This window comes from Emys orbicularis, chromosome 3, assembly GCF_028017835.1.
Source record: "Emys orbicularis isolate rEmyOrb1 chromosome 3, rEmyOrb1.hap1, whole genome shotgun sequence".
NCBI lineage: Eukaryota > Metazoa > Chordata > Testudines > Emydidae > Emys > Emys orbicularis.
In genome coordinates this window covers 78,250,825-78,265,608 of record NC_088685.1, presented here as the reverse complement: position 1 = coordinate 78,265,608, position 14,784 = coordinate 78,250,825, and the positions used below count along the sequence as shown (strand labels likewise).

The 14,784-nt window shown below is 38.1% G+C and overlaps 1 protein-coding gene across 1 annotated transcript in view; it reads left to right on the top strand.

Moving 5' to 3' along the window:
• The window catches only part of USP45 (ubiquitin specific peptidase 45), an 84,631-nt gene that overhangs the window by 27,413 nt on the left and 42,434 nt on the right, over window positions 1–14,784 (top strand). Inside the window, exons 6-8 of the mRNA XM_065400693.1 lie at window positions 2,431–2,579; window positions 4,337–4,432; window positions 11,368–11,498. Of these exons, the coding sequence (XP_065256765.1) occupies window positions 2,431–2,579; window positions 4,337–4,432; window positions 11,368–11,498 (376 nt within the window). The remainder of the gene's footprint in view (window positions 1–2,430; window positions 2,580–4,336; window positions 4,433–11,367; window positions 11,499–14,784) is intronic.

Here is a 14,784-nt window from a genome sequence, read left to right as displayed (position 1 = left end):
AAGGGAAGAGAAAAATCTGCTTTTCCATATGCTTATGCTTTAATTTTTGCCCGCAGTTTTGTCCAGATGGCCTTGTGAACATTGTTTACTTTAAGATGCTGTCCCAGATGTTTTTGGATGCCGATGGATAAATGCAACAACTGTGGTATACCAATACACAAATTATTTACACAATTTTGGCTTTTTTTGTTTAACCATCAATTTTCTCCACATACAGAACTGTTTTAGTGTGTGTGACAGGGGGGAGGGGAGTGATTTTTATTTATTTTCCAGTGCTGAACAGTACCTTCAGGTGGCAGATATTTGGAGATTTTTCTCCTCCCCCCAAGCTCTCACACTTTTCTCGCCTTAGGAGTTTTATGTGATGGTGCTGCTGCAAGACACTGTAGCATGTAGCTTGTAAGCATGTCAGTGAAAGGATATTACTGCATGTATCCTAGTTTGTGGGAGCCTATTTAAATTATGAAGGGTTCTCAAGCTGTTTGTCATTTGCTGTGTCTACTTTTTCAAAGATAATTTACTCTCTCACTGTGTCCTTGTACTGTCTTCAGTTTCCACACCAGTGGAATAGAGAATATTTGTAAGCTGCGTAGACTGTGTCATTGAGAGCATGTAAAAAAAAAAAAAAAATTAAATGGCAAGTGCCTCTAACTGCATTTTGACAAACTTGAAAAATACATAACTTGAAAAATAATTATGCCTTGGTATCCTTAAGGAGTGCATGCAAATTGCATAAAAGGTTTGTTGTCAGCCACAATAGATATTTTTAAATTGCATCTACTTTTTTTCTGCATTTAATTATATTTTTCCATATTCTAAGGAAGTAAGTACCTAGGAGTATACATAAAATAACCTTTTGGCATGAGCATTTCATTAACGTAAATAGGTCTGTTAGTTATTTCTCAAGAACACTTTAATGAGACTTCACTGTGTAACTCATTAGAACAAATATATGAATTCATATGTCATGATGTAGATTGCAGCATCACAGTGCTTGGCATCCATTAAGTCCATAACTCGTTTACATTGACATGCATTATTAATCAATACTTAAAATACTGTAGATGTCAGTAATGTTCATATTTAGTAGAGCAATCATGACAATATGAAAGTTGCTAGTAGAATTCTAGGCTAAATAGTGTATCTCAAGTCTTTACATTACCTCTAGGCTACAAGTTAATGACTGCCTAACTTCACTGCCCCTTGTCTATTTAAGTAATAAGGCAAATAGGAAAATACAAGGAAACTACTGGTAGTACATTCTATTGTGGCTTATTAAATCTGTTTTTTGTTAAATTTTAAACAAATAGCAGTATCTTATGCAGCTGGGTGTAGCTTAACAGATCCTGTGCCAGTGACAAGGGGCAGGAGAAGTAAATGTGTCGTCTGGGAAAACAGATGACAGTTCGTATCCAGCTGTTGAATGGGTTGTGCAAGCCAAATTGAACAAAGTACAGTAATTGAGAGAGATTCACTGTACTCAGGTGGGAGCTTTTGCACACCTCCCTTCAACAGCACCTAAAAGCAAAGTAATAACTACTGCCTGGTCTTTCTAGTATGTGTATAGTGCACATAAATCTGAAGTCTTTACTGTTCTTAGTGACTAAAAGGGCATGCTGCAAGACCCATCTCTTTGTGTGGATGGTAGAAGAGGGTGGAGCCTGGGGATGCGTGGGGTGGGTTTTTTTTCTTTGTCTTTTTATGGTGGATAGAAGTTCGGTAGAAAAAGTATCACCCATTGGTTGTGTTGGTGGTAGAGTTTGTCTGGGAGATTTACTGCTGATTTTGTTTTTGTTGTATTGTTATTTTAAAGAAAGTCAAAAGTACCCACAGTAGCAAAGGTTTTATATGTTATACATTGCAATAAATAAATAAATCAGTGGAAAGAGTGAACTGGGAAAAACAGGGTATAAGTAAGATCCCATTTCTGCAAACACTTAAACGCACATGCTAACTTTAGTTATGCACTAAAGTCGATGGAACTACTTCTTCTGCATTAAGTGAACCATGTCTGTAAAAGTTTTCAGGATTAGGGCCTGTATCAGTACTTTCTGTGTGAGTATCAGTACTTTCTGTGGTAGGCATGGTGCATTTGTATAGTAAAAAAGACAGATCCTGCCTTAAAGAACTCATGATCTATAGTGTTAAGCTATTATTTTTGGTAAGTAGACATCTCAGCAATTGAATATAATATTCCATATCAGACATATTTAACAATCTCGTATTGGGTACTGGAAATAGTTTTTACATAAAAGCTAGCTTGTTTGCAACCTTTCCTTTTTTTTCTCTAATAACTTTAAATCCAACTGTTCAATCAAGCAAACTGGTATCACTTTTAGGTAAAGGGAATCAATATTTCATGCTAAATATCCAAATCATAAATATCTGATCTTTTGGTCACTTAATGTTAATCTATAGTTTTATTTATAGGTTCATCGTCAAAAATTATACGACTTCGCGAAGAAAATAATGAAGGAAGTGAAATATTGAAAGGAAAAAGTTCTGCAAATGGCGCTTCAATTCCAGTTAAGGGGATAAATAATTTAGGAAATACATGTTTTTTTAATGCTGTCATGCAGGTAAGATGCAAAAATGACACCAGCTTTCCTTGTTGATAGCATTTTAGAAATATTTCATTTAATCATTACAAATGTGAATTTTATAAAGGATATTTGTATGTTATCACTTCAATTATTGCTTTTTGACATTTCATCCTAATAGCTTTTTCCCAACCCTTTCCTTCTTCCTTGCCTCCCCTTCCCCCCAAAATATTTTCTTCAGTAACAAACCCTATGTCAGCAGTGCCTTACAAATGAATGAGACAGAAGAAAATGTCAGGTGTTACACATCATGTTTGTGTGTGGGTTGTAGCTGTATTCAGTTGCAATTCAATGTGTGATCTTTGCAATTCCATATTAGGTAGCCATGAGTAATGCACTGAACTTGTCCTACCTGCAGGAGTGAAAAGGGTGTTTTACGCGTGAGTTAGGATATTGAGCACCTAGGCATTGTCTACACATAAGAATTGTATTGCTTTTACTATAACCTCCCCCGTCCCAGCATGAATACACGTATTCCGGTATAAAAGTACTTACAGTAATTGATATAGTTTCTTCCCTAATGGGAAGAGCTATACTGCATGAGCTATACTGGCATAAGCACATTTATACCAATATCCTTGTATCCACACTAGAGTTGTACTGGAATAACTAAGGATTTGGCTATACTACGGAGACTACGCTGGCATAGCTATTGTGACATAGCTATGCTGGCATAACCCTATAGTGTAGATGCAGCCTATACCAGTGGAAGGGGTTTTTCTATCGGTGTGGGAACGCTACCTCCCTGAACGACAGTAGCTATGCTGACCAGACGCATTCTTCTGTCAACACAGCTGTGTCTCCATTGGGTGTTAAGTCAGCATAGCTATGTTGATCAAGGGTGTGTTCCCTCCCCCTCACCCCCCCCCCCCCCCCGATATAGCTATGTTTACCTAACATTTATGTGTAGACCAGGCCTAATTCATTTTGAAAAACAGTACACCTCTAGTGGAAATAGTTATACCAATACAAAAATCTGTGTGTAGAATAGCCCGAGTCACATTAACCCAACATTGTTTCTCTGACTATATTTTTAGTAAAGGTCAGGTATGTTGAATTATTAATGACTTTTTCTCATTTTATATATATTTATATTTTCAGGGATGTGACCAAAAGCTGTTACGCTAAGTCACAGTGCCCTCTGAAGCATATATCAACACTACAGAGTCTATACTGTCATAGCTACGTTGCGATACCTATGGAAGGGGTTTTCCCATCAATATAGGAACACCTCCTCTGAACGACAGTAGCTACATCAACAGAAGCATTCTTCCATCAGCATAGCTGTGTCTACACTGGGGGTTAGGTTGGCATAGCTACGTTGGTCAGTGGTATGGATTTTCCACTCGCCTGACTAATTTTTCTATGTTGACCTAACTTTTAAGTGTAGACCAGGCCTTAGACAAACAGGAAAACTCAAAGTTAAAAATAATAAATGATTTGTTCTACAATGAAAATAATAAATCAGTCACAGAGAGAGTGTTATTGCTGTTCCAACTACTTCTGTTGTTTTTATTTGGAGACCTACCAGCAATGACTACACCTTTTATAACAGTGAGACCTATTTCCTATAGGAGATACTTTTTTCCTGGGGCCTGATTCAATACCCACTGAAGTCTTTCTGTTAAATATATTTTTGTACATGCCAACAGTTAGAATTTGTGTCTGAAGAAGTTACGTTCTAGTTGAGATCAGTGTGTCTAACTTTTTTTTTTTTTTTTTTTTGTCTCTTTAAGAATCTGGCACAGACTCACATGTTAAATGAACTAATGTATGAGATGAAGGAAAAGGGAATAAAGTTAAAAATCAGTCAAGCTGAAGATGCGCAATTGGTAGGTGTGTAGTAAGAGGTCCAGTTTGTGTGAAATGTGCAATGGGAGAAACTCAGATCAGAATAATGTCTATAAAAGATAAAGTAGGCTGAGAGTAGGATGATGATCACACCCTTGGCCTACAATTTCTTTTCTTTTAGTTCTCAGTTAGTCTACAATACATATGACCTCACTTATTTTGTAGAGTTAATGTTGTAAAATCAACATTAAAAGAGGAAGAATGATCACCATCTAACATTCAGCTGAACTAAAGAAGGAGCATAACTGAATGCAAATAATGCCTGACCTGAAGGAGTGAAAGAAAGGAGTGTGATGTAGTAGATTTTTTTTTCAGTTCTCATTAAATCTGGTTTTTAATATGCACAATACAAGAAACAGTATGTTTGTGCTTCATTAAATGTGTAAAAAAAATTTCATTCCAATCTACACCCAGCCCTTTGTGTAAAATTTGTGATATTTACCAAACACTGAATAGCCAGAGCACTAAACCAGTATAAGGGGCCCCACTACTCAGGGCAGCCCCCAAGTCAAAAATCAAACTCCTGTTCCTCAAGTTGCTGAGGTTTTTATTGGGCTGCTATTCCTGGACCTTTTTTAGGGTCTCCCATCTCTAGTTAGTGGATATCTAATAAATTTGACACCCGTTTTTCTCAATCCATCGGCTGCATGCATTATCTGGCTATGGAACAGAGTGGAAACATTCTCTCCTGTTCCCTATGCCACCCCGGCTGCCTCCTGGTTGGTGGGAGAAGGGTGGGGTTGGTGTTGGGACTCTATTCTACCGTACACATTGCTTCTCTGCCTTGGAACACTCCTACTCCATTGCCTGGCTCTGCTGCTGCTCATAGCTTTTTGAAACACAGTGTGATATTAACAGGATTCTTGTCAGTTTCACTGCTGCTCACAGGATTCTGAACAGCAGCAGTGAATATCGATAGCTTAGCTCTGAGCACCAACAGAGTCTCTAAAGCTTTCTGCCTGCAGGTTTAGGAAGACAGCATTGTACTGGTTTAAACTCGGTTCATGCTTCACGTGATACCTATGCAACCATAAAGGTTAGAAATGTAATTTATTTTTAATGAAAGCTTATATTCTCAAGACTGCAAGATCTGTGGAGCAGGGACTGTCTTCTGATCTGCTTATGCGGTACCTGGAGCCTTGGAGCACTACAGTTGTATAAACAATAATAATATAGAAACTGATGGCTTCCTACTTGCATTTCAAGTTCCCATTATTGTTATAAAAATAAGAATACCATATGCATTTATGCATCATAAAGCTTATCTTTTAGAGAGACATCCTCTCTAGTAGTTCAATAAGAGGTTTCAGTCTGTATGAGGAAGCTATGTATCTCTCTTACCCACTAAGTTAAGGTGCAGATGGTGGTAGTTTGGGAATAAGAGTAAAACAGATCTAAGAGCACAAGAGTGTGATGTAAACTTTCACTTGAGTTTCATATACCAAGTAGCTGATGCAAGAAATGGGCCTTTTATCATATATGCTTGACATCAATACAATCGTTGCATTGATTGCTTGTGGAAAATAAGAAGAGGAAAACCCTGCAGATGGTATTTATCGATCTTGAGAAGACTTATGACCACATTCTGAGAGAATTCATCAGGTAGTATATAAGAATGAAACAGATATCTGAAGACTATATCAGATTCATTCAGGATATGTATGAGGGTGCTGTTAGGCCATGTAGAGAAACTGAATAGTTGCTAATAAGAGTCAGAATCATCAAGCTTTGGCACTAAGCCCCTTGTTGTTCACATTGGTGCTCGGTGCACTTACAGAAATCATCGAGAGAGTGGCACCTTGGTGCGTGCTTTTTGCAGATGATGTAGTGCTCTTGGGGGAGAGCAAAGTGGAAGATTTAGAAAGATGGAGGTGCATACTTGAAGAAATGGAATGAAAATCAGCAGATACAAAATCATAGAATCGTAGAACTGGAAGGGACCTCGAGAGATCATCTAGTCCCCTGCATTCATGGCAGAACTAAGTATTATCTAGACCAGTGCTTCTCAAAGTCGGGCCGCCGCTTGTTCAAGGAAAGCCCCTGGCGGTCCAGGCCAGTTTGTTTACCTGCCATGTCCACAGGTTCGGCCGATCGTGGCTCCCGCTGGCTGCGGTTCGCCACTCTAGGCCACTGGGGGCTGCGGGAAGCGGGATGTGCTGGCTGCCCTTCTCGCAGCCCCCATTGGCCTGGAGCGGCAAACCGCAGCCAGTGGGAGCCACGATTGGCCGAACCTGCGGACGCGGCAGGTAAACCGCCCCAGACTGCCAGGGGCTTTCCCTGAACAAGCAGTGGACCGGCTTTGAAAAGCACTGATCTAGACGATCCCTGATAGGCGTTTGTCTAACCTGCTCTTAAAAATATCCAATGATAGAGATTCCACAACCTCCCTAGGCAATTTATTCCAGTGCTTAAACACCCTGACAGGAAGCTTTTCCTAATGTCCAACCTAAATCTCACTTGCTGCAATTTATGCCCATTGCTTCTTGTCCTATCCTCAGCGGTTAAGAATATTTTTTTTTCTCCTGCCTCCTTGTAACAACTTTTTATGTACTTGAAAACTATTATCATATCCCCTCTCAGTCTTCTCTTTTTCAGACTAAACAAACCCGTTTTTTTCAATCTTCCCTCATAAGTCATATTTTCTAGACTTTTAATCATTTTTGTTGCTCTTCTCTGGACTTTCTACAATTTGTCCACATCTTTCCTGAAATGTGGCACCCAGAACTGGACCGAATATTCCAGTTGAGGCCTAATCAGTGCAGAGTAGAGAGGAAGAATTACTTCTTGTGTCTTGCTTACAACACTCCTGCTAATACATCCCAGAATGATATTTGCTTCTTTTTTGGCAACAGTATTACACTGTTGACTCTCATTTAGCTTGTTGTCCACTATGACCCCCAGATCTCTTTCCGCATTACTCCTTCCTAGGCAGTCATTTCCCATTGTGTATGTGTGCAACTGATTGGTCCTTTCTAAGTGGAGTACTTTGCATTTGTCTTTATTGAATTTCATCCTATTTACTTCAGACCATTTCTCCAGTTTGTCCAGATCATTTTGAGTTATAATCCTATCCTCCAAAGCACTTGCAACCCCTCCCAGCTTGGTATTGTCCGCAGATTTTATAAGTGTACTTTCTATGCCATTATCTAAATCATTGATGAAGATATTGAACAGAACCAGACCCAAAACTGATCCCTGCAGGACCCCACTTGTTATGCCCTTCCAGCATGACTGTGAACCACTGATAACTACTCTCTGGGAACGATTTTCCAACCAGTTATGCACCCACCTTATAGTAGCTCCATCTAGGTTGCATTTCCCTATGTTTTTTTGTTTTTTATGAGAAGGTCATGAGACAGTAGTCAAAGCTTTGCTAAAGTCAAGATATACCACATCTACCACTTCCACCCTATTCACAAGGCTTGTTACCCTGTCAAAGAAAGCTATCAGTTTGGTTTGACACGATTTGTTCTTCACAAATCCATGCTGATTGTTACTTATCACCTTATTATCGTCTAGATGTTTGTAAATTGATTGCTTAATTAATTGCTCCATTATCTTTCCGGGTACAGAAATTAAGCTGACTGGTCTGTAATTCCCTGGGTTGTCCTCATTTCCCTCTTGGCACTATATTTGCCCTTTTCCAGTCTTCTGGAATCTCTCTCGTCTTCCATGACTTTTCAAAGATAATCACTAATGGGGGGGAGGGATAGCTCAGTGGTTTGAGCATTGGCTTGCTAAACCCAGCGTTATGAGTTCAATCCTTGAGGGGGCAACTTAGGGATCTGGGGCAAAATCAGTACTTGGTCCTGCTAATGAAGGCAGGGGGCTGGACTTGATGACCTTTCAAGGTCTCTTCCAGTTCTAGGAGATAGGATATCTCCATTAATTTATTTAATTTATGGCTCAAATATCTCCTCAGTCAACTCCTTGAGTATTCTAGGACGTATTTCATTAGGCACTGGTGACTTGAAGACATCTAACTTGTCTAAGTAATTTTTAACTTGTTCTTTCCCTATTTTAGCCTCTGATCCTACCTCATTTTCACTGGCATTCCTTCCCCTATCATCACCCAGTCCTGTGCTTTGGATGATGTTGTTAGTTGTTTTTAAAAAAAGCCTCATCGACCTCTTCTTCTTGGTTAGGTGGTCTGTAGTAGACCCCTACCATGACATCACCCTTGTTTTTTACCCCTTTTATCCTTACCCAGACACTTTCAACAAGTCTGTCTCCTATTTCCATCTCAACCTCAGTCCAAGTGTATACATTTTTAATATATAAGGCAACACCTCCCCCCTTTTTTCCCTGCCTGTCCTTCCTGAGCAAGACCATAAGAGTATATGGTCTATAGATTCTATGATACCTTGCAGAAAGATAACAAGATTGTAAGTCTGAAGGCCAGCCACTACCAAAGGTACAGAATTTAAGGACCTAGATGCAATAATATAAGATAATAGTGAACTCAACAACATAAGAGCGGCCATACTGGGTCAGATCAATGCTCCATCTAGCCCAGTATCCTGTCTTCTGACGGGGCCAATGCCAGGTGCTTCAGAGGGAATGAACAGAACAGGGCAATTATTGAGTGATCCATCCTCTGTGATCCACTCCCAGCTTCTGGCGTTCAGAGGCTGGGGACACCCGGAGCATGGGATTGCATCCCTGACCATCTTGGCTAATACTCATTGATGGACTTATCCTCCATGAACTTATCTAATTCTTTTTTTAACCCAGTTATACTTTTGGCCTTCACAGCATCCCAAGGCAGTGAGTTCCACAGGTTGACAGTGTATTGTGTGAAGAAGTATTTCCTTTTGTTTGTTTTAAGTCTGCCTATTAATTTCATTGGTTTGAGATTTGCATTCTTGTGTTACACGAAGGAGTAAATAACACTTCCTTATCTGCTTTCTCCACACCATTCATGATTTTATAGACCTCTATCATATCCCCCCTTAAATGTCTCTCTTCCAAGCTGAAAAGTCCCAGTCTTTTTAATCTCTTTTCATATGGAAGCTGTTTCATAGCTTTAATAATTTTTGTTGCCCGTCTCTGTCTTTTTCAATTCTAATATATCTTTTTTTGAGATGGGGCAACCAGAACTGCATGCAGAATTCAAGGTGTGTATGTACCATGGATTTATATAGTGGCATTATGATATTTACTGTTTTATTATCTGTCCCTTTCCTAGTGATTCCTAACCTTGTTAGCTTTTTTTGACTGCTGCTGTACATTGAACAGTTGTTTTCAGAGAACTATACACAGTGACTCCAAGCACTCTTTCTTGAGTGGTAACAGCTAATTTAGAGCTCATCTTTTTGTATGTATAGCTGGATTATGCTTTCTGATGTGCATTACTTTGCATTTATTTATGCATTTACTAACTGTTAAGAACAGAAAAGGCATTGTCTAAATGGAGAGAAATGAGCAGAGTGATCTGTGATAGTTTTCAATTTGACAGACATTCTCCAAAGTTCTACAAGATGGTAATTATGCCTGTACTTTTGTATGGGTCTGACTGCTGGGCACTGAGGAAGAGACAGGCGCATATCTTGAATATAGTGGAAATGAAAATGTTAAGATGGATCCTTGGAGTTACAAGGATGAACCATGTTTGGAACAAACAAATTAGGGAAAGTATAAAGATGATACCTATTATAGGAAAGTGGAAGGAATCCAGTCCTAGATGGTTTCGACATGTGAAAAGAAGACTGGAAGAATGCATAGAAAACCGGGTGTTAAACTTCTAAGTGAAGGGTCAAAGAAGGGTTGGAAGACCCCAGTTGGATGGATGGATGTCATACAAAAGGATTTGATTAGCTGTGGAGTTTCTGAGGAACTGTTTCAAGACAGACTGGAATGGAGAAGGAGAACTCCAAGAGTTAACCCGATAAAGATGGGACTAAGGCTAGAAGAAGACTCGTATATGCTTGACAACTAGTTTTGGTGAAAATTGGGAGGGGCCCGTAATAGCCAACTCTGATGTCCCAGAAGTCTAAAATAAAGGAAATAGTTAATTTTATAGGAAAGATATAGTTAATTGTACTGCTACCAAATAATTCATCTATCTGTTACAGTAATGTGTTTGGTGGGTGGTCATATAATTTTAGATTACTTCCCTTCCTTCTTAATAGCTATTGCTTTGCAAATAGGAGATAGAAGGTGAGGAAAAATTACAAATTACAAAATCTGATGTCTACTAAAGTACTATAGCACAAGAATGTACAAAACCCAGGGAAGAGAAATAAGAGCTGAGCTATATTGTTTGCTTCCTTTGACTTCATCTTGGTGTGGTTTCTTACTCAAGATTTGAATTTGGGAAGCCAGTCTTAGATGAAAGAAGTGAGAAATGTGCATAGATGCTGTGCTGACAATACTTGAGGTGCTAAAGTACCTGACAGGATTATTCCAACATCACAAACCCATCCTATAAATGCAATTGACATAAAAAAGAGAAAAAATAAAATGGGACAGATCTAGACCTTCTGAACGTTTAATGAGGAATATATCTGTATGTGAAAACCAAGCTAATGAATTCATTACTATATGTTTCACTAAGTTATATTAAATTTCACTTCAGTCTTCAGTTAGTAAGCCACTTCCCCCTCCCACCCTCCTGAATTAATACTAACCATCAATTTATATGTCCGTATGAAAAGTTGCTTGATTCTGAAGCTATTCTTTTAAGAAACAAAGGTGTATATGGGATTTTTCTTTGACTAAGATTCAGTCAGGATAAACTAAACTTCTGAAATTTAATGTATAAATTACTAACCATTGAGTTAAATTTTTTAAGCCTTACTATCAGTTACATTGATCTTTAGTGTAAATGTATTAATTACAAAACAAGTCTTGTGCATCAGTTATATCAGCTAATGGCATCCATGTTACTGATACATAATTCAACTTGGTTCCAAAGGATCCTTTGGTGGTGAACCTCTCAAGCCCTGGACCATTGACTTCAGCCATGTTCTTGTTCCTTCACAGTATGAGGGAAGCTGGCAAAGGCCCTCTTTCTCCCAAAGTTTTGTTCAGCCAGCTCTGTCAAAAGTAAGTGCAATCAATAGTTTTGTTTTTAATGAAGTTACAAAGGGTGCAATCTCTAGTATTTAAAAAATATTAATTTTTTGATTAATGTGGGTCAGACTAAAATATAAGCCCATAATCTGACATTATTAATAATATTTCAAGATATGCTAAGTCACTACTCCTTGCTTTCAGTGCAGTAGTATATTCTCCACTCAGTTTTAAATAACTCAAGTGATGGGACTGTTGCTACTTGCTAGACACTTGGATGGTGGTATCCCTCATTTAGGTGTATCACTCATATTGAAGCCAGTGGGAGTTGCATCTGTCTGTCTGACTTTGCCCCTTACAATCTAATAGATTTCATGCTTTGGACATTTTTCTAATATTCAGCACAATTTTTCTTTGTTAAATTTAATCCCATTCATTCTAGTTAAACCTCTTTTGACCACTCTAAACAATTACTTTCCTTCCTGGATGTTAAAACACTTAAACTATTTGTGCATAACTTACACAGATTTAGTTGGCATTTATCCTTATACATTCAGTATTTTGGCTTGAACTCCAATTAATTGCAATGGGCTTTTTAAAGAACAGGTGGTGGGTAGAAGCTAAGAAAAAAGTCATTAAAAAGATTTAATTTTCAGGCTTCTGGGAAGGTAATATAGTAGGAATAAAATACAGGGATAGTGGCTACCCTGTGTCAAATGTATGTATGTATGTGTTTTTTTTTAAAGTGTTTAAGCTTTTAAATGTGAATCCTGTGCTATGATGTTTTGCTTTGGCTTTGATCCAAAACTAAAAGGGCCTAGCAAGCAAGGACTTGAAGCACTATTGAGATGGCATATGGCTCCAGATTGAGAAGAACTTGCAAGCCCTAAAGAAATGCATGTTTCTTAGGGTGGAAAATGTTCACAGTGTTGCTTTATGGGTGTGTTTAATTGTGGACAGACAAATTTATTTTTAAAACACCTGTAGAAGTGCTATAACTGGATCAAATATTTAAAAGTTAAATGTTTAAAGGACTACACTGTAAGTAAAATAATCTGTAGGTTATGATAGAGCAGTGTAGAGCAATACAGTTGCAATTCACGTTTTAAAAAAGTATGAAATATTATAATGTGGTGGTAATTTTATTTGCTGTGAAATTATTGTACACCACTCAATGCCTTTATGTGGGAACACCTATTATTATAGTAACAAGTTGTAATGAGCCCTCTACAGTTCTTGCTTGCACCTGTGCACAAAAAAAGAACTCTGTGAAATCCTCCAGTACCCCAAAGCTTTTTATTTTGATCAGAAACCAGCACTGGTATGAAATAGTTGTGAGCTAAAAAAACTCTTTTGGGTAGTGACATACAGTTGACCATGGTGAGTGGCTCACTTTGCCCTAAACTTCTAGTATCTTGTACAGCCACACGTAGCTTTTAAACTGAAGCAGGATTGACCATTTCAGGTAAGCAGCCCTGCATTATTTTCCTGTTCTTTCTCCCCCTTCCCCCCCAGGCATTATTTTGCTCTCAAATTTTGCCTGCAAAGGTGCCTGGTGCACTTGATTTTCATTTGGTGTTTGTACTGTAGAAGAGAATATCAAATGCATATTTACTGGATTTAAATAAAAACAACCATCTTGCATATATAGCATTCTTTACCCTCTAAAAAGCATATGGGATACTTTCCCACTTTATAAAAACAAAATGTGATATAATAATATAAACATACAACACTTCACAGAAATTTCTGGAAACAGATGAGGATTATTATTATTATTATTTTTTTTTTTTTTCAGCAAAGGGATTGGAAGGAAAATTACTAAATATGGGGCCAACAACTATTCTGTATATATCTGAGGGGTGAGAGGGAAACAATAGCATGCTTTTATAAAGTGGTGAGGGATGAAATAGAACATTTTGGAGGAAGCAAATTTCATACTGTGGGGCCTGCCTCAGCAAAAGTATGATCACCTGTCAACTTCAGACAAGATGGAGGTATTCTTAAATGACAGCTTGTGTGTGTGTGTGTGTGTGTGTGTGTGTGTGTGTGTGTGCGCACACACAGATAACGGATAATTCAAGGCTTCAAGCAGTGTAACACATCCAATAGTGTTAAACATTTTTAAAACCAGCAGTGCTGAATTTTAGATCAGGCTTGCACTTTACAGTGACTGTGTAAAAATGTTACCTTAATAACCTGATCAGCTTTTTGTTATTTAGAATGATAGCTGCTGACTTTAGTAAAATCTTACTCTTATCACTACTTTTTACACCTGTTGCCCTGTAGAACAAACACAGCTCCGAGAGAGATTCTGATTCTTTTCTGGCTCACGCGTCAATACTAGAACTGTTAGCCAAGTCCCCATTAGCAGGAAATTGTGTGTTCAGTTACACTTGTGCAACCCCACTGAAGTCAACAGACGGCTGCACAGGTATAACAGAGGGCAGCATTTGGCTTGCAGAATCCTTTGTTCCTGATGGTGATGCATGAGCCAGAAAGAAAACAGGCTGACATTCAGCAAACTCAACTGAGTTTGCAAGTCTGGAACCTAGAAAAAAATATTTATTTTATTTAAATGGTTCCATAAAAAAATTGTTCTGTTTTAAAAGTATAAACACTGAGTTCCACCCTGGCATTTTTATTTATTTATGTGATTGTGATGGCCCTAACCAGTGAGAATTCCTTGTTGCTGCACATTCTCAGTAAGCTACGAAATAGACATCTAGCTACTTATGAGCCTGGCAAAGAGGGAATTGGAGTAATAGAGCCTTGTATCCACAAATATGTTGTATTACTATTGTCTGGTCCTCACAGGTTAAATTCTAGATAAACTGGAATAAATTCTCCAGCTAAAAAAAGTCTACTTCATTTGATTCAGATGAATGTACATTAATTTATTTAGTGTAATTCTGCAGTTCCTGCTCTAGAACAAAAGTGTCCTGCATTTTAGAAAACAGAACATCTATATTGCAAACATAGAATAAGAGCTTAGTCTCATACAGGCATTATTATTAAAGATAATGCTTTGCTTCGTTAAAAGATTTTAGTGAACAAGATCATAGCATTCCTAGTTAAGACTGATCAAAAAACACAGAAATTGCTTAATACAGTAAGCTATCATCATTGTTGAAGCTTGTGTTACAACAACAGTTCAGTCCCCTCTTCAAATTCTTATATTTTAGAAAGCCATTTAAAACTGGGGTTGACTGGGTATATCTGTCTGACCAACAGAAGGTGCAGTGATTTTTATATACCATGCCCACTTCAAATAATGTCAATAAAATAGTCTGAACAGTGCAGTCTTTTAGTTTTAGTA